The sequence below is a fragment of the Tursiops truncatus genome, chromosome 4, assembly GCF_011762595.2.
Source record: "Tursiops truncatus isolate mTurTru1 chromosome 4, mTurTru1.mat.Y, whole genome shotgun sequence".
NCBI lineage: Eukaryota > Metazoa > Chordata > Mammalia > Artiodactyla > Delphinidae > Tursiops > Tursiops truncatus.
In genome coordinates this window covers 95,854,854-95,882,480 of record NC_047037.1, presented here as the reverse complement: position 1 = coordinate 95,882,480, position 27,627 = coordinate 95,854,854, and the positions used below count along the sequence as shown (strand labels likewise).

The window sequence follows — 27,627 nt, the reverse complement described above, 5'->3', positions numbered from 1 at the left end:
AAATATATAACCTCATCAATATAGGAACTTACTACATATAATATAGCAAAATAAAATCCACATAGGTTAGAGTTTAATTACTACAAAATCAAACCACTTATAAGACAAGAAAAAGAGAGAAATATTTATCTGATCTCTGGATAGGGAAGGGCTTTCTAAAATATAAGGCAATTGGAGATATGACAATGGAAAAGACAAATAAGTTGATTAAGCAAATTAAGACTTGCCTATTTCACAAATTCCCATAAAGAAAATTGATAACGAATGTGCAAATAATGTTTCTAGATGATATCTCAAAGAGTCTTTGCTCTTTAAAGTCTTTAAACTATTCAATAAAAAAAACCATGAGATGCCCAATAAACAAAGAACTGAAACTAAAGGTCATTAAATGGAAAATACAAGTGGCTAATAAATAAGTGAAGAAAGTGCTGCTTTATCAGCAATCAGAAATAGAAATTTAAAAACCATTTTATACTATTATACTAGCCAAAATTTTAGGGATGGAAATACATAATGTTGCAAATCAGGGTACTACAGAAAGATAACTCTGATCCATTGCCAATAAGATTGTAAATTGGTAAAACCTTTCTGGAAAGAAAGTTGACCAAACATATTAGAAAGTTTGAAAAAATGTTAAAACTCTAAACTGTTAATTCCTCTTCTAAGCATCTACTTTAAGGAAACAATCAGAAATGTGAACAAAGATTTATGATCATAAATGTTCACCATAATATGACTTATAATTAAACTGTTAGAAATAACTTAAATGCCTACAAATTGGAAACAGATTGAGTAGCTGATAGTGTACTTAGATTATGTAATACGCAGCAATTGAAACTATGTATATGAAAAGTACTTAATGACATGAACTATGCTAGGTCATATTTTGGCTAAGTGAAAAGAATGAGATATAAAATTGCACATATAGCATGATTTTAATTTTATAATGAAAACATGCTTGAAAAAAAATACAATGTTCTAAAGTTTTAACAGTAGACCATAAATGGTTTTCTACTGGTCTTTATTTGGCAGTGTTATAGGTAATTTTGTTAATTTTTCTTTTCTCATTTTTATACATTATAAATCTTTAAATATCAGATAATTAGAAAAATAGTCAAAACCAAACGGAGAAAGAGAGAGAGAGAGAAGAGATGGAGGCAAGAGAGAAAGAAAATAAATGAATCAATCAATCCAGGCCTCAGAATTTACCTACAATCTCCTTTCTTATATTTTGATTTTAAATATACCAAAATACTTTCCTGGGCAGTCACAATAATTTAATAATCATGACAATAATTTTCCAATATACACACTTTTCTGCCAGTTCAAACCAAAGAAACATTTCCTTTATCAGCAGTAATTCTCAGTTCTATTTTATCCAAACCCATTTTCTGTCAATGAAAAGAATCTTGCATATTTTTATTCACTGAGGTATGTACTACCATTTTCCCCCCACTGGGCTACATGAACAGTGGGTTATTCTGTGGACTATTCAATAGACATAAAAAACCATCTATCCACATACATCATGCACACATTGAAAAGAACAAATTTGCAACCCTGAATAGAGTCTTTGCATGTTCACTTGACTGTAGAATATTTCCCTGGCTGGATACTCCCAATACATAGACCAAAGCCAGCATCAAATTCCCCTCTTCTCACCAAAGTGCCTTCTCTACCTGCTCTATGACGTAATGTTCTTTACTTTATAATTAGGCATGTGATTTCAATGGCAAGTGTCTTTGTGATGGTTCTAACAATGGCTTACATTTATAACAGGTAGTATGGAACTGATATAATGCTTCCTGAGAACAGATTTTGAAAAGTGGAGGGAAAGAGGAGAACAAGGGACTGAGCTCCTAAGGTGAGAGAGAAAAGAGTTCTAGACGGGGAAAATGCTGGGCCCATAAAATATACAAACATTTACTGCACTGAATAGAAGCTGGGCATGTTACAAAACCAAACCAGTTGCTTCATCATTTTGAAAAGGGTTGGCTCTTTTAAGTAGGAAATGATAGAAAATAGAGGAAAGATTTGAACAATCGCAGGGTTAAGTAGTGCATGTACTTATTCACTCTTGAAACATGTTATAGTAAAAAACAACCCACAGGACAGAAGATAATAAGAATAATCTCAAAATACCTGGAATACTGAAATACTAGATAACTATACAGAATATCAGAATTTTAGAGCTTTAAACAAATTAGAGATAATCTGGTTTCATGCTTCCACCTCCATTTTCTGAGAAAGAAACTAATTCCTAAAACATTATGTACTTGACCCAAAACCCTATAGCTAGGCAGTTAATCCAGCTTCAGTACCTCATAATAGGACTACTCCCTTATTTAAATGAAAGTATAATGCAGACACATTTTTAAAAGAACATTCTTGAAAATAAGCTGGTACATACCACTGTGTGGACTTGGTCATAGGTACTTTGGATTTTCCCATTTACTTTGTTTTTACCTGACAAAAACAAGAGGAAAATGACATTCTTTTCATTCTTCTTTTCCCTAAATCAATTCTTACTAGTCATTATGAAGACAACTACAAGTTCTGCTCTAACTTGGGCATATTATTTTATTTGCTCTCATTTCAAACACTGATTCCAATGATGTTCGAAACAAGGGATGATAGGAAGCAAGCCCAGCCCCATAAAGTCTTTGCACGTTCAATTCCACTGACCCAGCTTTTTAACTTAGCCTTTGTACATGTTATCGATTTTTGGCTCAGTTAGTGTTCATAGGTCAGAGATTGATTTAAAATATGACAATGGCCAAATAAATTGTTATCAACGATTGCTACTGTCAAATATTAGTTTACCATTTTTTAAAAAAACACTCACTATAAAAAAGATTCTGAAATATCAATGCTCAAATTCTGTTTACTTTTGTATTTTCATAAATATGGATAATGAGAATTAACTCATTTCCTATTATACAACTAATAAAATAATTTAAAATTTGATAATTAGGAAAAAATATTACAGAAAGCTCACTTAAATAGTTCTAGGTACTTACTTCCAACAATAGTCTTGTGATTAAAAATCTTACTCCAAATTCCACCTTCTACATTGTCTTTCACTCCGAATTCATAAACTGTGTCAGGCTTTAGATTTTCCACAATTGTTTCAGTGGCCGGACAGAGTTGAAAAATCCATTTCTTTTCCTTATCCTTTTCTCTATAGCGAATTGTATAAAATCTGTTGAATAACCAAAATATGCTATAAAACCACAGGGAGATTCAGAATGTACTTCCAGTTTCTTAATACACCATAGACTCCCACCTACTCTCAAGATTTCACATTGGCTTCTGTTTAGATTTTTTTTAATTTTCAGAGAACATAGAAACAGTTTCTCCGTGCGTGCTTAAGTTTTTAATTTCTAATTGCAAGTTAGGGGACTAGGTAACAGCACAGTCATGGTCTAACAGAATTCCAGATCTCTCAATTCTATTATCTGATACTTTCCAAATTGAAAGTTGGAAAACACTAGACATTCATTTTTTTTCTAATTATGCATAGAGAAGAACATAGGCATATTTTTATAAATATTTAATATTATAATTTCATAACTGTATGGGTTTAAGCCCATGGAAGGTACATTAGAGGTAATATCGTTTAACACCATAGAAGGCACATTAGAGGTAATACCGTTCAATTTTGTAAGAGAGGAACCTGATGCACTCTAATGCATCCAGGACTTTATTTCAAGGGTGAAATTTTCTTACTATTAAAAAAAGCATCAACACCAATAGTCAGGCTGAGAGTACAATGAGAAAAATCAAACAATGCAAATTCAAGATCACTGTTACATATTTGCTTAGGGCTTCATAATATTCAGACATATATATCACAAGGTACTAATAATCCTCACTATTTTTTTTGCACATGGTAGCTTTTATATATATTATCTCATGGTAGGTTTATATATATTATCTTTAACACATGGTAGGTTTTATATATATTATCTCATTTAATTGTCACAAAAACATCTTAAGTGGTAGAAATCATTAATCCTACTTTACAAATGTGAAAACCATGTTTCAGAAAGATCTCTTAACTCGCCCAATGTCATCCAGCTAGTGATTTTTACTAGTGGCAGAACCAGAAAAGCAGGAAAAACTCCTCTGGCTCTGCTCTAAACAGTCTCACAAAGTGGGGAAGCAGGTCAGGAAAGGAAATTGCATTGCTACTGGATACAGCAATGAGAATGAATGAACTAGGGCTACGTGTATCAATACGGCTAAATTTTACAAACAAAATATTGAATGAAAATAGCAAAATGATGCATGTAGTTTCACACCATTTGCACAAAGATTAAAACACTCACACAAAATATGTTACCGTATATCATTCCTGGCAGTGTAAAGGGACAAGAAATACTGGAAGGATACAACATTTATGGCAGTGCTTTGGCTCCCAGTGAGCAAGTAGGGAAATACATGAGACTAGAGATGGGGCCAACTGATAAACTTTATTTGCTTTTTATTCTTAAATAAACATCTTAAGTAAATAGAATAAAATAAAATAATAATTGTCATGTACTAACAATGGAAACATACATGCTTGTTATACTATTTTAGACTCTTTTTTTACATTCTAAATTTTCTCTCAAAACTTTAGTACCTCTCCCCCACTCCTCACCCTAAGATTCAGGTCAATTGCTTTTATTTAGAGCCCTAAAATCCCTCATTTACTCATGCTAAAAATGTTTATCGTGTCCTCTTTAAGTGCCAGGCACAAGCTCTTGATACAAAAAAAAACCACCCAGAATCTTTGGAAACAAGGGCCAGGACTGGCTACACAATTTGTGGAGTTCACAGCAAAATGAAAACATGGAGCCCCTTATTCAAAAATGATTAAGACTTTTAAGACGTTGACATCAGAGCATTAAACCAAGCATGGGCCCTTCTAAGTGGGGAACCTGTGTGACCGTACTGGTTGCACGCCCATGAAGTCAGCAAGGGGGTTATAGTTTCTTAAGTACAGAAAAGGGATGTATTCATACATTCAGCCTACTTTCTTACTAGTCACAAATTACTGAAATGTTCGAAATCATTCATTAGCTTGCGTCTTCCTCGTAAAAGCAGCTCTCTGGGCTCCATACTCCATTCCAAAGTCACGAAAAACAGAACGAGTGAAGGAGGCTGTTCCAGCCAGAACACTAACTGCTACTGGGAACAAATGTTACAGAATACGAATGCTCTGTGTCCCGTGAGTTGAACCATCAGCAGTAGTTTATGAAACACATTTGTTGACAAGTACGTCGAACAGAATTTCTGTCGTTTTTCCCGTGCCCTGGCTATTACAGGACTTCAGGGAAGTGCAGAGAAACTAAAATCAGACCAGATGGGCCTCCAGAGTTATGTGTCTCTAGTTTGGATACATTTCTGAAGTCCTGAACTGCTTGAATGATCTGGTAGGGGTGTGGGGCAATGCTAACAGAACTACCAGAGGCCAGATTCCAGGATTCCCAGGAAGTTTGATTTTATATCCTCTTCCTAGGAATGAGACAGACATGTTCTAAGACTTTGTTGAAAAAAATCTAGCCTGTAAATTTTTTTCTATTTTGATCACAAAGCTTTCTAACTAACCTCTCTTGTACCAACTTGGTCAGGAAAAATAAAAGTACAGGCAGCTAGGCCTTCTCCTCGGCTTCAGTTAGGTTACCCTCACCAACATTGGCTTAATTGATACTTGTATAATATAGGCAAGTTCTAAATTTTTAAAAGAGACAGTAAACAAGGCTACTTAGCTATAAAGTGGTGAAGTCTATTTTCTTGATTTTAAAGCAAAATATAGGCCTTATGATGATAATACTGTACAACCTAGCACAGAGTATGTACTCCATATATGTTGTGGAACAAATAGAATGGATACTTAGGTGCTCATAGGGTCATTCTAAAATTATAGTTGCTCTAAATGGCCAATGACTCGATCACCAAAATATTCTGATTTAAGCCATTAGGTCTACAATTATATTTTGCAATATGTTGTTGCATAAGAGTTCATTTACCAAACCTCAGCATTCTTATAGAATCAATGCAAATGGAAGGAGAGTTCAATAAATGTCTACATGGTACATTTGCAGAGGGCTTAGGATTTTTAAATGTATTTCCATGTATCCACACAATAAATTCTGAAATGAGCACAGCAAGAATTATTATAGAAGAGAGAGGCCAAGAAGTGCCTAAAGCCTGAGAATCAGTGACAGAACCAGGCAAATGGCTGTTTTCTGACTCATAAGCTAATACCTTCTGTGTTGCATTGGACTATCTACTGCAGGGCTCAGCAAAAGGAGATGCAAAAACAAGGTAAAATGACCCAGAATGGAAGAGAAGTAAAAGGAATCAGAAGTTCTTTTAGCATTACTTAAGGCTTTCACATAATCACAGACTTCCCAATATTGTCTGAGGACATCCAGGATCAAATGTTGATTGCACTTTTTTTCTGTGGTTAATTAAATTTGGACACAAATGCATAGAGAGGCAACAAGTCTACTAAAGACGGAGGTAACAGCCAGTGAATGTCATCAGAGCAGACCTCTGCAAAGCCTGACTAGCAATTTGGATTTTAGAAACAAGGATATCTCACATCCTAATTACGTGGTAAGCAACTGTTGAGGGCAGTGTTTGGTTCAACTGGTGATATTCTGTGCTTGGGTCTCCCCAAGAGTCTCAAAACTGACAATAATCGTTATTATAACTTAAAAAATACCATAGCTGCTCCAAATGTAATGGAGAAGGCAGATAGTGGCTTGGCGTGGATATCTGCCAGCTGCAAACTAGTAGCATGCCCTCAGGAGGGTCTCTTTGCCCACTTATATATCAAATTTCTACTTTGAAAAAGAGGGGTTGGATTAGACAATCTTTGAATCCTTTCTGTTTCTAAAATTTTATTCTAGCTACAAATTAGACATTCTATTCTAATAAAATACAGAGGCATAACACAGGCTAGAAACCCTAGAGGCAGAAATCCCATAAATAAAATTTATGATGTAAATGGCATTGAATTCTGCCAAGTGGAGAAATTGAATAGTGTCAATAAATTTAGTCCTTTCACGAACTAGCCTGGACTGATGCACATGGTTGGCCAGCTGTGGGACTTTCTATACTTTTTTCAGCAATTCTTTTATTTCTATGTGATTAATTACTATATTTCCTAGAACATCTATTCCACACCTCACACATTTTTTTTGCTCTCTTCACATCAAAGGACACTTCCTGACGCCCCCCGTTGTCAACATCCTTGCTTCTTGCCTTGCTGAGACTGTGACTGCTGATATAAAATCTGCCCTCACTCCCTTCCTCTCAAAGTCTCTCTCTCCCCCTTCACTCTCTCCTTGCCCCTCTCCAATTCCAGGGTTCTCCCTTCTTCTAAAAAACAAGTGTCTTGGTAATTTTATTCCATTTTCTTATTCCACCTACTCTGCATCCTTTCTCTTTATTCTTCAAGGACCTTTCTCTGAGTCAAAAAGTTGTTGAACTATTTCCCACTGTATCAAAGCAAAACTAAAACTAATACTTCTTATTCCTGCCATTACCTTTTAACACAAGATTTCTCAAAATTAATCTACTTTCTTCTGTTTTCTTACCACTCATAATGCCTAAATCTCTTTGCAGTCTGGTGTCTGACCTGTTAGTACAGTAAAACATCATGGTCAAATCCAATGATTTAATCATCTGTGAACTTCATAACTACTTTAAAATCTACTCATCTTTTCCAAATCTGTTCCTATTCCTGTTGTCTTCACATTCCTTCTCCCTGTGTCCAATCAGTTTTCAAGTCCAGTTATATTTCCCTGAGTGATACCTCTTGCACTTGTCTTGCCTCTACTACTAAGTAACACTTAACGGCCCAGTTTGGGTTCTTACTATCTCTGGACTCTTAGAATAATTTTCAAGCTGGTAAACCATTTCCAAAATCTTTTTATCACTCACTGCTGGCCTGTTTAAGCTCAAGAGAAAGAAGTTTCTAGTGATTTTAGCGGTATCTAAAATGGAACAGCGTGCCTGAAGTGGCAATTATCACATAAAATAACTAATATCAAAACTAACAAGACTAGCAGCAAACTCAGTATCATTTCTTTTTTTTCTTTTAAACATCTTTATGGGAGTATAACTGCTTTACAATACTACATTACTTTCTGCTGTATAACAAATTAAATCAGCTATACGTATACATATATCCCCATATCCCTTCCCGCTTGCGTCTCCCTCCCAACCTCCCTATCCCACCCCTATATGTGGTCACAAAACACCGAGCTGATCTCCCTGTGCTATGCGGCTACTTCCCACTAGCTATCAATTTTACATTTGGTAGTGTATATATGTCCATGCCACTCTCTTACTTCGTCCCAGCTTACCCTTCCCCCTCCCTGTGTCCTCAAATCCATTTGCTACATCTGCATCTTTATTCCTGTCCTGCCCCTAGGTTCTTCAGAACCACTTTTTTTTTTAGATTCCATATATATGGTTTAGGATACGGTATTTGTTTTTCTCTGACTTACTTCACTCTGTATGACAGTCTCTAGGTCCATCCACCTCACTACAAATAACTCAGTTTCGTTCCTTTTTATGGCTGAGTAATATTCCATTGTATATATGTGCCACATCTTCTTTATCCATTCATCTGCTGATGGATGCTTAGATTGCTTCCATGTCCTGGCTATTGTAAATAGAGCTGCAATGAACATTGTGGTACATGACTCTTTTTGAATTATGCTTTTCTCAGGGTTAACATCACTCTTTTTGAATTACGGTTTTCTCAGGGTATGTGTCCAGTAGTGGGACTGCTGGGTCGTATGGTAGCTCTATTTTTAGATTTTTAAGGAACCTCCATACTGTTCTCCATGGTGGCTGTATCAATTTACATCCCCACCAACAGTGCAAGAGGGTTCCCTTTTCTCCACACGCTCTCCAGCTTTTATTGTTTGTAGACTTTTTGATGATGTCCATTCTGACTGCTATGAGGTGATACCTCATTGTAGTTTTGATTTTCATTTCACTAACGACTAGTGATGTTGAGCAACCTTTCATGTGTTTATTGGCAATCTGTATATCTTCTTTGGAGGACTGTCTATATAGGTCTTCTGCCCATTTTTTGATTGGGGTTTTATTTTTGATATTGAGCTGCATGAGCTGCTTGTATAATTTGGAGGTTAATCCCTTGTCAGTTCCTTAATTTGCAAATATTTTCTCCCATTTTGACGGTTGTCTTTTCATCTCGTTTATGGTTTCCTTTGCTGTGCAAAAGCTTTTAAGTTTCATTAGGTCCCAGTTGTTTATTTTTGTTTTTATTTCCCTATCTCTAGGAGGTGGGTCAAAAAGGATCTTGCTGTGATTTATGTCATAGAGTGTTCTGCCTATGTTTTCCTCTAAGAGTTTTATAGTGTCTGGCCTTCCATTTAGGTCTTCAATCCATTTTGATTTTATTTTTGTGTATGGTGTTAGGGAGTGTTCTAACTTCATTCTTTTACATGTAACTGTCCAGTTTTCCCACACCACTTACTGAAGAGGCTGTCTTTTCTCCATTGTATATTCTTGCCTCCTTTATAAAAGATAAGGTGACTGTATGTGTGTGGGTTTATCTCTGGGCTTTCTATCCTGTTCCACTGATCTATATTTCTGTTTTTGTGCTAGTTCCATCCTGTCTTGATTACTGTAGCTTTATAGTATCATCTGAAGTCTGGGAGCCTGATTTCTCCAGCTCCGTTTTTCTTTCTCGAGATTGCTTTGGCTATTCAGGGTCTTTTGTGTTTCCATATGAAATGTGCAATTTTTTGTTCTAGTTCTGTGAAAAATGCCATTGGTAGTTTGATAGGGATTGCATTGAATCTGTAGATTGCTTTGGGTAGTAGAGTCATTTTCACAATGCTGATTCTTCCAATCCAAGAACATGGTATATCTCTCCATCTGTTTGTATCATTTTAAATTTCTTTCATCAGTGTTTTATAGTTTCCTGCATAAAGGTCTTTTGTCTCCTTGGTAGGTTTATTCCTAGGTAATTTATTCTTTTTGTTGCAATGGTAAATGGGAGTGTTTCCTTAATTTCTCTTCCAGATTTTTCATCATTACTGTATAGGAATGCAAGAGATTTCTGTGCATTAATTTTGTATCCTGCTACTCTACCAAATTCATTTTCTGGTAGCATCTTTAGGACTCTCTATAGTATCATGTCATCTGCAAACAGTGACAGTTTTACCTCTTCTTTCTGATTTGGATTCCTTTTGTTTCTTTTTCTTCTCTGATTGCTGTGGCTAAAACTTCCAAAACTATGTTGAATAATAGTGGTGAGAGTAGGCAACCTTGTCGTGCTCCTGATCTGAGTGGAAATGATTTCAGCTTTTTACCACTGAGAACGATGTTGGCTATGGGTTTGTCATATATGCCCTTTATTATGTTGAGAGTTCCCTCTAAGCCCACTTTCTGAAGGATTTTTATCATAAATCCATGCTGAATTTTGTCAAAAGCTTTTTCTGCATCTATTGAGATGATCATATGGTTTTTATTCTTCAATTTGTTAATACGGTGTATCACATTGATTGATTTGCGTATATTGAAGAATCCTTGCATTCCTGGGATAAACTCCACTTGATCATGGTGTATGATCTTTTTAATGGCCGTTGAATTCTGTTTGCTAGTATTTTGTTGAGGATTTTTGCATCCATGTTCATCAGTGATATTAGCCTGTAGTTTTCTTTCTTTCTGACATCATTGTCTGGTTTTGGTGTCAGGTTGATGGTGGTCTTGTACAATGGGTTTGGACATATTCCTCCCTCTGCTGTATTTTGGGAGAATTTGAGAAAGATAGCTGTTACCTCTTCTCTAAATGTTTGATAGAATTTGCCTGCGAAGCCATTTGGTCTGGGGCTTTGTTGGAAGATTTTGAATCACAATTTCAATCTCAGGGCTTGTGATTGGTCTGTTTACACTTTCTATTTCTTCCTGGTTAAGTCTTGGAAGGTTGTGCTTTTTAAGAATTTGTCCATTTCTTCCAGGTTGTCCATTTTATTAGCATATAGTTGCTTGTAGTAATCTCTCATGATCCTTTGTATTTCTGCAGTGTCACTTGTTAATTCTCCTTTTTCATTTCTAATTCTGTTGAGTCTTCTCCCTTTTTTCTTGATGAATCTGGCTAATGGTTTATCAATTTTGTTTATCTTCTCAAAGAACCAGCTTTTAGTTTTACTGATCTTTGCTATCGTTTCCTTCATTTCTTTTTCATTTATTTCTGATCTGATTTTTATGATTTCTTTCCTTCTGCTAACTTTGGGTATTTTTGTTCTTCTTTCTCTAGTTGCTTTATGTGTAAAGTAAGGTTGTTTATTTGAGATGTTTCTTGTTTCTTGAGGTAGGGTTGCATTGCTATAAACTTCCCTCTTAGAACTGCCTTTGCTGCATCCCATACGTTTTGGGTAGTTGTGTTTTCATTGTCATTTGTTTCTAGATATTTTTGATTTCCTCTTTGATTTCTTCAGTGATCTCTTGCTTATTAAGTAGTGTATTGTATAGCCTCCATGTGTTTGTATTTTTTAGTTTTCCTATAATTGATATCTAGTCTTATAGAGTTGTGGTCATAAAAGACACTTGATACGATTTCAATTTTCTTAAATTTACCAAGGCTTGATTTGTTACCCAAGATATGATCTATCCTGGAGAAGATTCCATGAGCACTTGAGAAGAAGTGTATTCTGTTGTTTTTGGATGGAATGTCCTATAAATATCAATTAAGTCCATCTTGTTTAATGTGTCATTTAAAGCTTGTGTTTCCTTATTTTCATTTTGGATGATCTGTCCATTGGTGAAAGTGGGGTGTTAAAGTCCCCTACTATTATTGTGTTACTGTCGATTTCCCCTTTTATGGCTGCTAACATGTGCCTTGTGTACTGAAGTGCTCCTACACTGGGTGCATAAATATTTACAATTGTTATATCTTCTTCTTTGGCTGATCCCTTGATCATTATGTAGTGTCCTTCTTTTTCTCTTGTACTAGTTTTTATTTTACTCCATTTTGTGTGATATGAGAATTGCTACTCCCGCTTGCTTGTGATTTCCATTCGCATGGAATATCTTTTTCCATCCGCTCACTTTCAGTCTTATGTGTCTCTAGGTCTGAAGTGGGTCTCTTGTAGACAGCATATATACAGGTCTTGTTTTTTTATCCATTCAGCCAGTCTGTCATTTGGTTGGAGCATTTAATCCATTTACATTTAAGGTAATTATCAATATGTATGTTCCTATTACCATTTTCTTAATTGTTTTGGGTTTGTTATTGTGGGTCTTTTCCTTCTCTTGTGTTTCCTCCCTAGAGAAGTTCCTTTAGCATTTGTTGTAAAGCTGGTTTGGTGGTGCTGAGTTCTCTTAACTTTTGCTTATCTCTAAAGGTTTTAATTTCTCCATCAAATCTGAATGAGATCCTTGCTGGGTAGAGTAATCTTGCTTGTAGGTTTTTCCCTTTCATCACTTTAAATATGTCCTGCCACACTCTTCTCCTTGCAGAGTTTCTGCTGAAAGATCAGCTGTTAACCTTATGGGGATTCCCTTGTATGTTAATTGTTGATTTTCCCTTGCTGCTTTCAATATTTTTTCTTTGTATTTAATTTTTGACAGTGTGATTAATATGTGTCTTGGCGTGTTTCTCCTTGGATTTATCCTGTATGGGACTCTCTGTGCTTCCTGGACCTGACTATTTCCTTTCCCATATTAGGGAAGTTTTCAACTATGACCTCTTCAAATATTTTCTTAGTCCCTTTCTCTTTCTCTTCTTCTTCTGGGACCCCTACAATTCGAAAGTTGGTGCATTTAATGTTGTTCCAGAGGTCTCTGAGACTGTCCTCAATTGTTTTCATTCTTTTTTCTTTATTCTTCTCTGTGATAGTTTTTTCTACCATTTTATCTTCCAGGTCACTTATCCGTTCTTCTGCCTCAGTTATTCTGCTATTGATTCCTTCTAGAGGACTTTTAATTTCATTTATTGTGTTGTTCATCATTGTTTGTTTGTTCTTTAGTTCTTCTAGGTCCTTGTTAAACGTTTCTTGGATTTTCTCCATTCTATTTCCAAGATTTTGGATCATTTTTACTATCATTACTCTGAATTCTTTTTCAGGTAGACTGCCTATTTCCTCTTCATTTGTTTGGTCTGGGGTTTTTTACCTTGCTCCTTCATCTGCTATGGTTACTCTGTCTTCTCATTTTGCTTAACTTATTGCATTTGAGGTCTCCTTTTTGCAGGCTGTACGTTTGTAGTTCCCGTTGTTTTTGCTGTCTACCCCCCGTGGGTAAGGTTAGTTCAGTGGGTTGTGTAAGCTTCCTGGTGGAGGGGACTGGTGCCTGTGTTCTGGTGGATGAGAGCTGGATCTTGTCTTTCTGGTGGGCAGGACCATGTCCGGTGGTGTGTTTTGCAGTGTCTGTGAACTTATTATGATTTTAGGCAGCCTCTCTGCTAATGGGTGGGGTTGTGTTTCTGTCTTGCTAGTTGTTTGGCATGGCTTGTCCAGCACTGGAGCTTGCTGGTCGTTGAGTGGGGCTAGGTCTTAGCGTTGACATGGAGATCTCTGGGAGATTTCTCACTGACTGGTATTACCTGGGACCAGTAGGTCTCTGGTGGACCAATGTCCTGAACTCGGCTCTCCCACCTCAGAGGCTCAGGCCTGACACTTGGTCGGAGCACCAAGACCCTGTCAGCCACATGGCTCTATAACTCTGTCCAGTGTAGTTTTTGCTTTGATAATTCTTATCCACATGGAAAATGAAATACATCCCACAGGATTCGACTGGAGGTGTCACTCGCGCAAGTCACAAGTCTCAAGTGATGCACTTTGGCAGGAGTATCACGCAAATGATGCCGTGTTCTTCCTGTTGCATCCTATTGGGGGGTGCACAATTTCAATTTGTTGCATTCCTTGTGATGTTAACTTTGTTTACTTGATTCATTTGATGAAGATGGTCTCTGCCAGATTTCCTAGTACTCAGAATCTAAGATCCAGTTGCTAAGTGGGTTCCTTGCTTTGGGATGTTACAGTCCCTCTCAGTGGATAAACCTGAGATGATGGTGGCTTGGACGAGGGTGGCAGAGGTGGTAAGAAGTGGGGGATTCTGGGGAATTCCCTGATGGTCCTGTGGTTAAGACTCTAAGCTTTCAGTCCCGAGGGTAGAGGTGTGATACCTGGCCAGGTAACTAGAGGCTCTTGGGAAGAACCTGCTTCTTAACTCATTAAGGTTGTTGGCAGAATCCAGTTTCTTCTGGCTATGGCTCCAAGGTCCTGTTTCCTGGCTGGCTGGGAGCTCGGAGCTGCTCTCTGTTCCTACAGGCTTCCTGGACTTCTTTTTGTGTAGCCCCAAACTCCTCACGCCTCAGTATCATTTCTTGAGTATTCATTGCATGCCAGTGAACATACTCACATTTTACATGTGTCATCTCATTTAATTCTGACAACACTATGAGAGATTACTGTTATTACTCCCATTTTACAGATGAGAAAATCAAGGCTTAAAGCATTTAAGTAACCTGTCCAAGGTCACTCAGCTAACAGAGCAGAAGTCTGAACTTAGGTCAGTCTGACCAGAATTTATACCCCGAGCAATCATGCTATGTACCATCCCTGGAGATACTCACTGTGACTGACGTCTGTTTGCGAGATGTTTCAGAGGAGGTTCAAGGGCTGAATGGACTAGTTAGATGATTTTTAAAGCTAGTTTTGGACATTCCACTTGCCTATTCATTCATGCATTTGTTGAGAACTACTGTTGTAAAGTGTGATGCAAGACAAGTAAGACGCTGGGCATAAATTAAAAAATGAACTCACAGAATAGGGAAAGAGGCAGGTGTACATTTGCATATGACTAAACAAGGCAGGATGAAAAGCAAAGCACCTGAGGGTGGCTGGGCATGGCACCCTGAAGCCTGAATTTGTAAAAAGGCTACCTTGTAAACCCCACCTCGGTGGTAGATTTAGAGCAGGAAATCCTACCCAGATCCAGGGAAAGCAGAGTAGGCCAGATTTAAACCCCATGTCAGGAGGATGACTCAAAGATTCCTTGAGATAGATTCTTGGAGAGAATCTATGACCTTTTTTTTTTTTTTTTTTTTTAACCAGCCAGTGGGAACCTGGGGAAGATTCTTCAACAGAATCAACAGGTAAATAAAGTTGAGCAGTAATGAAGGAAGTTAGATTTATCAGCAGTAGAATAATCAGAGAAAAACTGGAGGGAGGAATCTCACTTTGCTGTAGTCCAGATATGAGATAACAAAGGAGTGAACCATGGAAGGAATAGAATGAAGGGGAAAAAAGGAACAGATCAAAGTTAAATTGATGAGACTAGACTCCTTATGGGATATGGGTGACAAGGGAAGTGTAAATAAAAATCAAAACTCAATATTCAAGCTTGAGAAGAGGGAAGTTAAAGAGATGGAAAAGGAGGTTTTTTTAGTAGTATAGACAACATTGATTTAGTTTGAGTTTGAGGTGCTGAACACTGTTACCTGGTCATCCTAATGAAAATATTCTACAGACAACTAAAAATACACTCTTAGAACTTTGGAATTGGGTCAAGGTCAGAGGTTTAGCATTGGAAGTCATTTACATCCTTATACCACTCCTGCTATTGCTTGTAGAACAGCAACGTCAAAAATTCCTGGGAGGTTTTAGAAATGCACAATCTCAGGCTATTCCTAAGGACTGTGGAATCAGAACCCACATTTTAACAATATCTCCCACATGATTTGCAAGTACGTCAAAGTTCAATATCTCCCACATGATTTGCAAGTATGTCAAACTTTGAGAATCACTGTTCTATATAGAGGTGATAGAGACATGGCTTATAGCTGAGATAAGGAGGATACATAGGTGGACATCCAAGGATATATCTCTATTCCACATTTGAGAGACAGGACAATAAGTAAGCAAAACATAAGAGGAAGAGGGTAAGAGGAAAATCGAAATAAAAATTTCAAAGGAAGAAAGAATTCAAGAATGGGAGGATGGCCAAAATTCCCACAAAGAGGTTTAAAAGGATAAGAACTGAGAAAACTCTACTGGATCTAGCAATTAATTGCTAGATCACCAAGAGAAGTTTCAGTGGAATGGTAAAAAGAGGACCAAAGCCAGTGAAAGAGAATAAAGACTGTGAGTGTGGTAGAGAAGTCAAGAATATGAGAGCACATTAATCTGATAAGTTTTGGAATTAAGAGAAGAGTCTGAAAAGTAGCCTAGAAGATATAACACAGTCAACAGAAGATGTTGTTTGGGAGTAGGGAAATCTTGAGCATGTTTGTAAGCAAGAGGCAGGGCACCAATATCAGTAAAGAGGCAAATGTAAAAGATCAAAGGCTTATGGAATATGGAAGCGACCAGATGATGAGCACTGTCTGAAGTCAGAAACATGTTCCTTGGTAAGAACAGAAGAGAGTTAAAACTAAATGTGGGATGAAGAAACAGTGAGCTGACGGCAAATAGCCTAAATTTTCTTCAGTATTGCAGAAACCAGGATGGATTGGGATACGAAAAGAGTCAGGGTCAGTAGCCAGGATGCTATTCCCAGGATGCAGGGTAAGGTAAGGAGTGTCTGGATTGGAATCATTGACATGGAAATGGAGAAGCAGAAGATAAAGATACTAATATGGGTACTTCTCAAAGGCAAAACCAATGTAACTCAGAGCCTCAATACCTATAGGAAATGAAGAATTTAAAGATTCATGAAGTTTCAAATTATGGAGAGTGAAAGAATTATGATACTTCAGAAAGTAATAGGGGAACTGATATTTCAAGAGAAAAGTATGAGTTCAATTTTGTTCTACGTTTGAAGTAATGGTAAGGCATAAAAGTGAAAATGCTAACATTTTACTGTTTATTCATTCAGTATAAATTTACTGAAGGCCTACTATGTGTCAGATGCTGGCCCGGGGACTGAGGAAACAATGGTGGATTAAGATACCCACGGTCCCTATCCTCACAGAGCTTAAAATTTACATGGCAAGACAAATGGGTAACAAGGCATTGGGCTAAATCAAGTGAGAATTTCCAGACATCAAAAATATTCACTTCTTAACAACTTGGGATAAAGAAAAAAAAAAAAGGCAAGAGTCAGCCCGGGACCAGCCAAAAAGGAGGGCCCTCACTGTACATTAAGAGCAAGTAAGTACAATGTGAACGTGTTAGAAAATGTGAAAAGAAAATTCTAAAAGAATCATAAAGCTTTAATAAGTTGGCAAAGGAGTGAGAACTAAGGCAATCTTGAACACTTTAACAAGCTGGAAACATGGGAAGGAAAAAATATGCTATTAATGGTGAAATAAATTGTGGTTTTAACTCTTCATCTGGGCCAATCTGGAAAGCTTTCTTTTGACCTTAGATATATTGAGGACAAACATGTACATTCTTCCTTTCAAAGCCCATTAAGAATAAAAACTGTAAATTAGGTACATCTACTCTCCAAAGAATGTGAACTCAGAAAAGGCTCTAAAAACATGGGAGAACCATATGGACCCTATGCAAATAGGAATGGAAACATACAACCAAGGATAAAGTGACTCATTAATGTTTCGAAGCTTAAAACAAATAAAACAGAAAACAGAGGTTTTCTCATTAGAAACTCACCACACGAGAGCTTTGATATATAAAGTCAAAAGTCAAAGTATAGGGGCTTCCCTGGTGGTGCAGTGGTTGAGAGTCTGCCTGCCAATACAGGGGACACGGGTTCGAGCCCTGGTCTGGGAAGATCCCACATGCCGCGGAGCAACTAGACCCATGAGCCACAACAACTGAGCCTGCGCGTCTGGAGCTTGTGCTCCGCAACAAGAGAGGCCGCGACAGCGAGAGGCCTGCGCACCGCAATGAAGAGTGGCCCCCGCTCGCCACAACTAGAGAAAGCCCTCACACAGAAACGAAGATCCAACACAGCCAAAAATGAATAAATAAATAAAATGTAAAAAAAGTCAAAGTATAATGTAAAGAAACCTTTCCAATAACTTGCACTTGCATAGTAATATGCAAATTACTAAACGATGCTATACAAACCAATGTGAAATGATTCTGTTTTAAAAAAAAACAGAGACTTTACACATAGTGCCAAATATTAGAGTTAAATGGATTAAAATTACATCAGTTGATGTTCCTGTAGCAAGCCAAGGGCATTCAGATTTCAACAGTTTTGTCAGAATATGCTCCTGAAGGAAAACTTGAGCTGTACTAATCTTCTAATTTTCAAGGAGGAATCATTCCCTGTAACTATTATTGCTTACTCTAACCTACTGGATTAATCTAAATTCTAAACAATACCATCTACCTAATCATATGAGGGTGGATTTCTCCAATTCTGCATCTAAGTACACCAATTGAGTTGTTCTGGTGGATTTATTTGGGTGCTTATAATATGTACAGTATTTCCAGAGCTTTTAAATAAGGACTATTATTTTTTCTCAAATGTCAGCTCTTTATTAACTGTTCTAAATAGGGAGAAAGGAGGGATGGGTAAATAAAATTCACAAGGACTCCAAATGCTTCTTTTTATCATTACCATTTAATTCTTCCCCTTTAGTCATGTCCTAACAATTCCCTATTTCTGTCAAGGATACTTTGATCCTCCCACATACTCACGTTTGAAACTTGGCAAGCATCTTGACATGTTATTATTGAATCTTTTAAAAAACTTCATTCTAGGTAGAATTATTTATTTTAAATATTGTGATTTGATGGGCATGACTCCATCTATTTGATGAGAAGAGCAGAGCCAGGGTGTATGGGCAAGGGGATGAGAGGGTGAGGTATACACATTGTCTGAGTAGCTTGGGGCCTTCAAGTCAATTGCCTTGGATAAAATTCTAACTCTATTCCTACCTTCTGTTACTGTTCCTCTACCTTCTTCATATTCATGAAGAAGGGCAACTGTTCCTCTACCTTCTTCATATTCATTATCTCCTTGTGCTGTCAAACCGTGGCAACCTCTATCAATTAGAATCAATCATCAGATAAGTCGTTTCATGGAGGGGTCAGCAGAACCAAGTGAAATTGAAGAAAAGGCTTGAGGACAGGGGAGGAAATCGTATCCAAATCCTGCTATATGAATTTGCAAGTTACTGAACCTCATGGATTTATCAAGCAAGTTGAGTAACCATTAAAATCAGCTACATTTTGTTACAAGAGTATCAGGTCTCCATCCTTCCCTTCTACCCTTCCTGCCCATCCCCTCCCCTCCCTTCTTTGTTTTCCTTCTTTCTTTCTTAGTAAGAGACTAAAAAAAGGAAAAGAAAGCAACCCTTAAGTGTTTGTTTTCTCAGCACTGGCACCCTGTGAACCCATTAGAAACTGAAGTTATCACAAGAAAGAAAGTTCTTTCAAGAGTCCATTTCCAAACAAAGTAAGTTATGGGTTTAGTAGTGGTTGAAATAAGGAATAGTTCAGATTCTTTGAAACAGCTCAAAATTACTTTTCAAAAAATTTAGTTTTGGCCTATCTTCTACATACTTTTCCCAAGAATTTCTTCCTTCAGAACTATGGACATGTGAAAGAAAATTTTTTTCTTTCTTAGTTTAGACTTCTTAATCAAAGTCATATGAAAGGTACTTCTGAGAACTTACAAACATTTTAAAGCTCTTTCTTTTCTGTTCAATTAAGACAAATAAAAAGAAATAAAGCACTATAAAAAATAGATATAAAGCAAAAAAAGTACATGAAAATGTTTTCGATATCTTTAGTACAAGGGAAATACATATTAAAATGGTAATGAGATATGACTACACTAGAATAGCTAAAATGAAAAATGTTGATGACACAAAATGCTGGTGCAGATGTGGAGCAACCAGAACTCCCATATACTGCTTGTGGGATTTAAATGGAAAAATTAGGCCAAAAAAAAAATCAAATATACATCTTCCCTGTGACATAGCAATTCTACTTTTAGGTATTGATCTAAGAGAAATTAAAAGATATATCTACAAGAGTCTTATACAAAAATGTTTATAAAATTTAATTCAAAATAACCAAAAAACAAGACACAATTCAGGTGTCCACCGTCAAGAAAATGGATCAATAAATTCTGAAATATTCACATAATGGAATACTACTCAGGAATAAAAAAAGAATGAACTATTTATACTTGCAATGTCATGAATGAATCTCAAAAAACATGCTGAATAAATAAGATAGACACAAAAAGAGAACATACTTTATGATTCTGTTTATATGGAATTCTAGAGTGGCCAACTCTAGTACTTTCTGGAGTAATGAAAATGTTTTATGTCTTGATGGGGTGTACAGTACATGGTTACACACCATTTTTTGTAATTGATTAAACTGTACACCTAAGATCTGTGCATTTTACTAGGTTTAAATTATTCCTCAATAACAAAGTTTTTTATGTAAAAAAGTAATGAAACAAATCTTAAACATTTAAGTCACTTTGAGTATTTAAAATTAAAAAAAATCTTCTAAAATAAAAACTCCTTGGTTGAAGCTTGAAAATTTTGATTGTCAGATGCAAAGTTTTGAATTTTGAAGCTACTGTAGTAAATACTTATGAAAAGCAAATATGATCTTATACCCAGTTTAGAATCATGGTTCAGCATTTATACAGTGCCCAGCACATAGACAATGCCAACTACATATGCTGGATGGATGAATGGCAGTAATTTAAAAATAAACTTAGGTTTTTCTTATTTTGTTCTGCCAAAGAAGATGGTAGCTTCATTTCCAACTGTGCTTTTCCTTGACCTACATTTCTCCATGTGTTCCTCCCTCTAGTTTTCTAAGTCAATGACCCCTAAGCTTAGGTGAAGTTTCTGATTCAGTAGGTCTGGAGACCTGAGAATTTCCATTTTTTATAATTTCCCAAGTGATGTTTATTGAGGCTGATGCTGCTTAGTTTAGGGACCACACTGAGAGAACTACTGTTTTAGCACTTCGTCAACTGACAGATCAAAGATACATCGTTTTCAAACCAAAGATGAAGCTTTGCAATTTTTAACAGTCTCTACTAAGTGCTTTCAACCTCATCCTCTGATTTTTTTTTTTTTACACTTATCACTGATAACCCCACTTGCTATTTGGCTTATTTTCCTTTCTAGTTTTTTCTTCAGAAAGAAAAAAATACTTGCATGTGTTTTCTATTCAGATAGGTGATAACTCCCTGAAGGGGAGGGATCCTGACTAATGTATCTTCATTCCCCTCACACCTAGATCAGGCTCTACAGCTAATAGCTGATCTGTAAATACTGATGCTCCTGCCATTTACACATTCTTCTAAAGCATGTGCAGATACTATTGAAAGCAAGTGCCAATTTTCAGATGAAAAACAAAATTTTCCATAATGGTGAACTACCTGTCATTGGGACAGTGACTTGGCAATGTCCAGTCATGGTGAGGGTTGATGAGGAAGCCCCAGGACAGGAAGACTGAGCTTGGTGTCAGAGTGCCAACCACCAGCTGGAGAGGTTTGCGAGATCGTGCTTTACCTGCAGAGGTAACAGACAGGTTAATTCTCGTTAATATTTAGTGTATTTTCTTTTTTAAAAATAATTTTTAAAATATTTATTTATTTGGCTGCACTGGGTCTTAGTTGAGGCATGCGGGATCCTTAGTTGAGGCATGCAAACTCTTAGTTGTGGCATGTGGGACCTAGTTCCCTGACCAGGGATCGAACTGGGGTCCCCTGGAGTGCAGAGTCTCAGCCACTGGACCACCAGGGAAGTGCTTTATGATTTGGGTAAAATAGACAAAGGTAATTTAGCAAGAGATGAAGAATGTGAAAGCATTAAGTTCCTTTTCTTTTTATATAGTGCACAAATATTAATAATGGTTTGCCCATGAATTTAAGCAGGAATCAAATGAAATACCCTTTTGAGATTTATGTGTGTGTGTGTGTGTGTGTGTGTGTGTGTGTGTGTGTACACATATAAACTATATACATTCCTAGTTTTTATTTTCTTGCGAGTCAGGGATGAATATGGAGGTCTTGGCTATTATCAATGAAATAAACACACACACATATAGGCATATATATACATATATATATGTGTATATATATATATATACACTCAATTTTCTTTTACAGACAAAATAAATTATGCTTTTTTTTTTTCCCCTGGGACTGTGAATTAGTGTGAAATAACACCTTAGAAAAGAAAGCTTACCGTGTAGGTTGCAGGTTATAGTCTTTTTTAAAAAAAACTATTTGGAAGTGTAAAATCCCTTGTGAGACCATTGTAATAGCCTTTTTTTTTTTTTTTTTTTACAGTGAGTATCTAAATGGAAAAGGTGCACACATTTTTAATACTGCTGGAAGAGTACGAATAATACAGGAAGCACAGTTATTCTGATAAGACTAACTGGATTGGGGCAATGCTAAGAGTGATGCTGATATACCATTCTATATTCTTTTCAAGTATGTGGTGGGGGTGCAGACATTTGTTTTTTCAAAAATATTTGAAATTGCAGGCATGGGAGGAGAGTGAAAAAGAGGAGGGAAGTTTTTCAACCATGGAAACCAACACTGGCTCATAAAAGAAATCAGGGTACAATCTAATTGGATTAATTAAAAATCCAATGGGACCTAATAAAATTATGCAGCACTAATGTAAAACATATATGCTTTGTATTTCCATTAATTCTCTTTTTCATTTCATGATACTACGTATATTTGCTATAAAAAGAAATTTTATCTTCATCTACTGTAGTGTGAGCCAAACAGCAAAATGGCCTGTGACCTTTAGAAGGTGGGTAGGAGGGTACCCCTTGTATGAGCTTAGCTAAGGTTATCTGAACCAAACACCCTTGAAAATTGTGCCATGACTGTTGCTTCTGTCAGATTTAAGTTGTATAAGTTGTTATTCTAGCGGAAAAGCCCTCTGAAACAAGAATATACACAACCTAGTGGTGGAAAGTTACTTCACTGTGACATAGATGAATTTTTAAAAGATATCTTAAATAATTTTCAAAGATGGTTATTGTTTAATTACTTGCAAACATGCAACTACACTTCTCTGAAAATCTGTCCAGATCCACCTGCAACAGTACCTTATCTATGATTCAAAGGGTTCAAGTTTGGCCCCCAAGGAGGGCAGATTAGAATCTGAGATAAAGGTGGGGGGGGGTAGTTTGAAAAAGCCCTGAGGTGATTCTGATAAGTCTTTTTCCACCCCTGCGTGATTTTCACTCACTCATGTAACACAGCTGTCTCATTTTATAGATGAAAAACAAGGCCCAGAGTAGTTTCAAGGTTGTCCAAGGTTAAGATTCAAATCCAGGTCTCCTGAATTATAATCTACTTTTCTTTTTACTATATCACTGGCTTAGCTCACAATGTATGAAGATAATGCCACTTAGAGAAAAAAGGTACATTTTTCTTTCCCCAAGGAACCTAAGGTTTACATGACTATCAAATAATTATTTCACTAAGTTTGGATCTTACTTTAAAAATGATTAAATAATTAAAATTTATGTGGCAGATACAAATATAAAATGAATGGAAGCTAATCCATGACTCATTACATCACTCTTAAATGCAGATTATAAAAACAAAAATTATATCTGTTGCCTGAAAGGAAAGGTGGGGTATTATATCCTGAATGGGATGAAACAATTTCCTGTGTTGGTCATCATACTGAAAAATAATCTCTAAGGCCAGCGTCACAGAAGCCCCCAAATGAAACGAAGTTATAAAATGCTATTAAGTTGTAATCACTCTCTTGATCTTCCTTACTTCTTTTTGTATATTTGTTTTATAATCATATTAAGAAAAAGTTCAGTGACTATGAAGCCAGAATCCCATAAAACCATACTCATGCTTCCTGACTTTATTGTTAAATATTCTGAAATAGAATCTTGAAATACTGATGAGAGTACATTTCTTTTCAAGTGTATGGAAAGCTGCCTGGACGACTACCATTAGTAAGTTGTAAGTACTGACTGAAATTTTCCTTGCACTTTGGGATAATATAAGAGGTCAAGGAAAAGGATCTGTATTTCTCAAAATACTTGACCATTTATTGCTTCTCTAAAAAGAAAAGGAAACCAACAGAAGGAGGGGAGGGGATAGTGGCAACTGATTTCTGGTAACCAGGCATGGCTAATACACCTAGGAGACAGAATACAGAGCTGCAAAGGGCGCCTTTGCTCAGTGTATGTGAATATCTGTACGCTCCCCCAACCTTTCTCATCCCTTTAAGAAAGATCCTTTTTTCTGTGGGGCAACCAGAGTACTGTAAAAGACAAATATGATTAGGAAATAATTATTTTGAGAACAGTTCATATTAGAACATGAAAAAGAAAAGAAAAGTACTATGATCAACTTTATCTAGAGTAGTAAGATGTGACATCAGATGTTAAAAGCATATTTATAGTTCTATCAGTCCTTCGTAATAGCAACGGCTTCCTTATTTGATCTGAGAAGAAATTTTAGCAGTGAAATTGGGACAACACAGGATTTTTTTGGGGGGGCTGCGTTGGGTCTTCGTTGCTGCGTGCGGGCTTTCTCTAGTTGTGGCGAGTGGGGGCTACTCTTCGTTGTGCTATGCAGTGTTCTCATTGTGGTGGCTTCTCTTGTTGCGGAGCATGGGCTCTAGGCACGCGGGCTTCAGTAGTTGTGGCACATGGGCTCAGTAGTTGTGGCCCATGGGCTCTAGGATGTGTGGGCTCAGTAGTTGTGGCGCGCGGGCTTAGTTGCTCCGCAGCATGTGGGATCTTCCTGGACCAGGGATCGAACCCATGTCCCCTACATTGGCGGGCAGAACGGCCCCATCAGGGAAGTCCCGGGACAACATAGGATTTTAATCTTCCTTAGTCATGCAGAAATGTTTCTACTTTTTTATACATATGGTATCTACTTTCCTGTTTTAAGTCTCCCTAGCCCTGGGAAGATGGGTGTTGCACTGCTGTTTTATGAAAGAAGTCCTATTTTCTATGTTTGACTAAATACAAGAGATTTAGAAGGAAGAGGTGTAAATAAAATCCAAGTTCCAACCCATTTAACACACACGTAAATGAGTTATGCTTTTGAAATGTCAACAGTTTCCTTCAGCAAAGGTTAGACATCAAATTTTGCCCTAAAAAATCTGAAAGGCACAAGAGCGGGCTTTAGTTCACACATTACAAAATAGAGACAGGCCAACAGGAGTTAACTCTAAATGAGCACTTGCTCTGGGCCAGGCCTGTCCTACGTGTTGCGTATTTGTGGACTCATTTAATCCTCACGCAGACCCTACCATACGTCAGAATGGAGGCACAGAGAGGTTCAATAATTTGCCTCAATCCCTGCAGTTTGTATGTGGTGAGGCTGGAAAAGACCCCAAGAGCCTCTCCCACCAGGCTATGCTACTCCCCAGGCAGGGTTGCGTTGACGGGGGTCTGCTGGGCATGGTACATCTTCTAACCTATATTCCTGAGACAGCCCCAAGCCACGTGGTCTTTGTGGGTAGAAAAGAGACGAAAAGGCATGCTTTAAAGTTAATTAAAAAAAAAAATCAACAAAAATACCTGAGCATGACTTCTTTTGGCTGGGAGGAGGAGCGGGCCGCACGACTATCAGATATTTAGGCTCAGCATCTGGAAACAGTAACATTATTTATCAGTAAGATTCTTTGCGAACAGAGTTCATGACAGCAAACCCATTCCTGACTCAGTGTTCCCAGCTTTAGTCAGCTTTAGTCAGCTTTAGTCATCGTAACCACAGCACGGGTGGGTGAGAGGGTCCAGGAATTCAGAAAGTTCAAATTTCTCGGGATAGTCCAGGCCATTAAGTTTTTAAAATGAAAATTAAATCCAGATTTTCAAAACCCCATGGACAGGAGTCAGGGAGAAGTCTTAAAAGAATTATGCTAGACACAGATTTCATGCCACATTTTCATCAGTCCTTTTCTCTGAGAAGAGACTTTTTTAAAAATCAGATCATATTTCTTTTGTTATCCTACTCCTCACAGAGGGTCAGTCTGGTGCTTCAAAGTCAGAGAAGGAAAATCATACTTGTGCAGGACACAAGAGTCTCACCTGTTGAATGATCTGAAATTGCTCACTTTCTTGGGAATCTGAATATTCATAACATCCTACCTATTTTTTTATCCTGTTTGCATTTCAGTCTGTTATCACATCCAATCAATCATTTTCATGAACAATTTTTAAACAAAATCACAATTTAAGTTGGTATAATTTTCACCTAAAATATACCAATGGAAAATAGAGAATCTCTTTTAAAAAGATTTAGGTTTTATGAGGGAAATCTGTGGGCTGGTATCTTGATAATTTTAAGGTTCACAGGTGTCTGTATTCATCAAAACATTGAATAGTAATGACAAGGTCCTACTGTATAGCCCAGGGAACTATATTCAATATCCTGTGATAAACATAATGGGAAAGAATATGAACAAGAATACGTGTATGTATAACTGAGTGACTTTACTGTACAGCAGAAATTAAACACAACATTGTAAATCAAATACACTTCAATAAATTTTAGCAACCTAAAAGTATAAAAATTAAAATGTGGACAGTAAAAATAAAAATTAAAATATTTAGTTTTTAAATAAAATGATATTTAGACAATCAATATGTGTTAACTCAATCAGGGGCTGATAATTTATCAAAGTTTTTAAAATTGATGTTTTCAAGAGGAATGGTTGGGGCTTCCCTGGTGGCGCAGTGGTTGAGAGTCCGCCTGCCGATGCATGCAGGGGACACGGGTTTGTGCCCTGGTCCGGGAAGATCCCATATGCCGTGGAGCGGCTAGGCCCGTGAGCCATGGCCACTGAGCCTGCACGTCCAGAGCCTGTGCTCCACAACGGGAGAGGCCACAACAGTGAGAGGCCCATGTACCACAAAAAAAAAAAAAAAAAAAAAAAAAGAGGAATGGTTGGTCTATACACAGTGTATAAATAAGCCAAATACACTCTGGGCATATAAAATAGCATTTTATAAGCAGCTCTATTGGATTAATCAATTGATTGATGGGTATTATCTACAATATTTCTTCAGTAACTCTGGATCCTGGAACTCATTCTACACCACACTTCATCCAGATGCTGTAGTCAATCGCAGTTCACTCCTACTTGCTCAGACAGAGCTCATGTCTTTGTTTTCTTTCAAATATCTCCCCTCCATGTGTTTGAAGCCCAAGGCTTTATGGGGCTGACCTCATTCTCAGCCAGAGACAACCTGGCCTTCAACCATGTTTAATGACTCAAGCCTTTGTCTTTTTCCTGGACACCTCACCAGGCCCTATTTGCTATAACCTGCTGCAGTAATTACCACTGCAAAAGATAAACCAGGTAACCTCTTGAATTGACCTCAGAGCTTTGGCTCATTGATCGTATTGGTGCCTAATAACCAAAATACAGATAGAGGAGCGTTCGCTGTGTTTCAGTCTCATGTATTTGAAAGCATATCTTGCTTAGTGGAGCTTATATAAGGAAAAGCTCAACTTAAATCAAGTTCTGTAGTAACAATATAATAACCATTTCCTGATTTTATTTGGGATATAGAGCAATATAGGTATTAAGAAACTACTGTGTGTTGAGTACTTCCTATGTGCTGGATACCTTATATTCATAATTTAGTTACTCCTCATGGCAATCCTACCTGACAAGAACTATTCTCATTCCAATTTGTAGATGAGGTCACTGAGGCAGGGTCAGCCTCATGGGCA

The 27,627-nt window shown here is 37.0% G+C and overlaps 1 protein-coding gene across 31 annotated transcripts in view; it reads right to left on the bottom strand.

The window, feature by feature from the left end:
* The window catches only part of ABI3BP (ABI family member 3 binding protein), a 259,130-nt gene that overhangs the window by 145,055 nt on the left and 86,448 nt on the right, over window positions 1-27,627 (bottom strand). For all 31 annotated transcript variants that reach the window (XR_012331544.1, XM_073804304.1, XM_073804331.1 and 28 more), the window contains exons 3-6: window positions 25,467-25,535; window positions 21,316-21,448; window positions 3,021-3,202; window positions 2,411-2,466 (exon numbers count right to left, since the gene is read on the bottom strand). Coding sequence is in view for 30 of the 31 variants with exons in the window: in XM_073804304.1 (XP_073660405.1) it covers window positions 2,411-2,466; window positions 3,021-3,202; window positions 21,316-21,448; window positions 25,467-25,535 (440 nt within the window). In the remaining variant the exon portion in view is untranslated. The remainder of the gene's footprint in view (window positions 1-2,410; window positions 2,467-3,020; window positions 3,203-21,315; window positions 21,449-25,466; window positions 25,536-27,627) is intronic.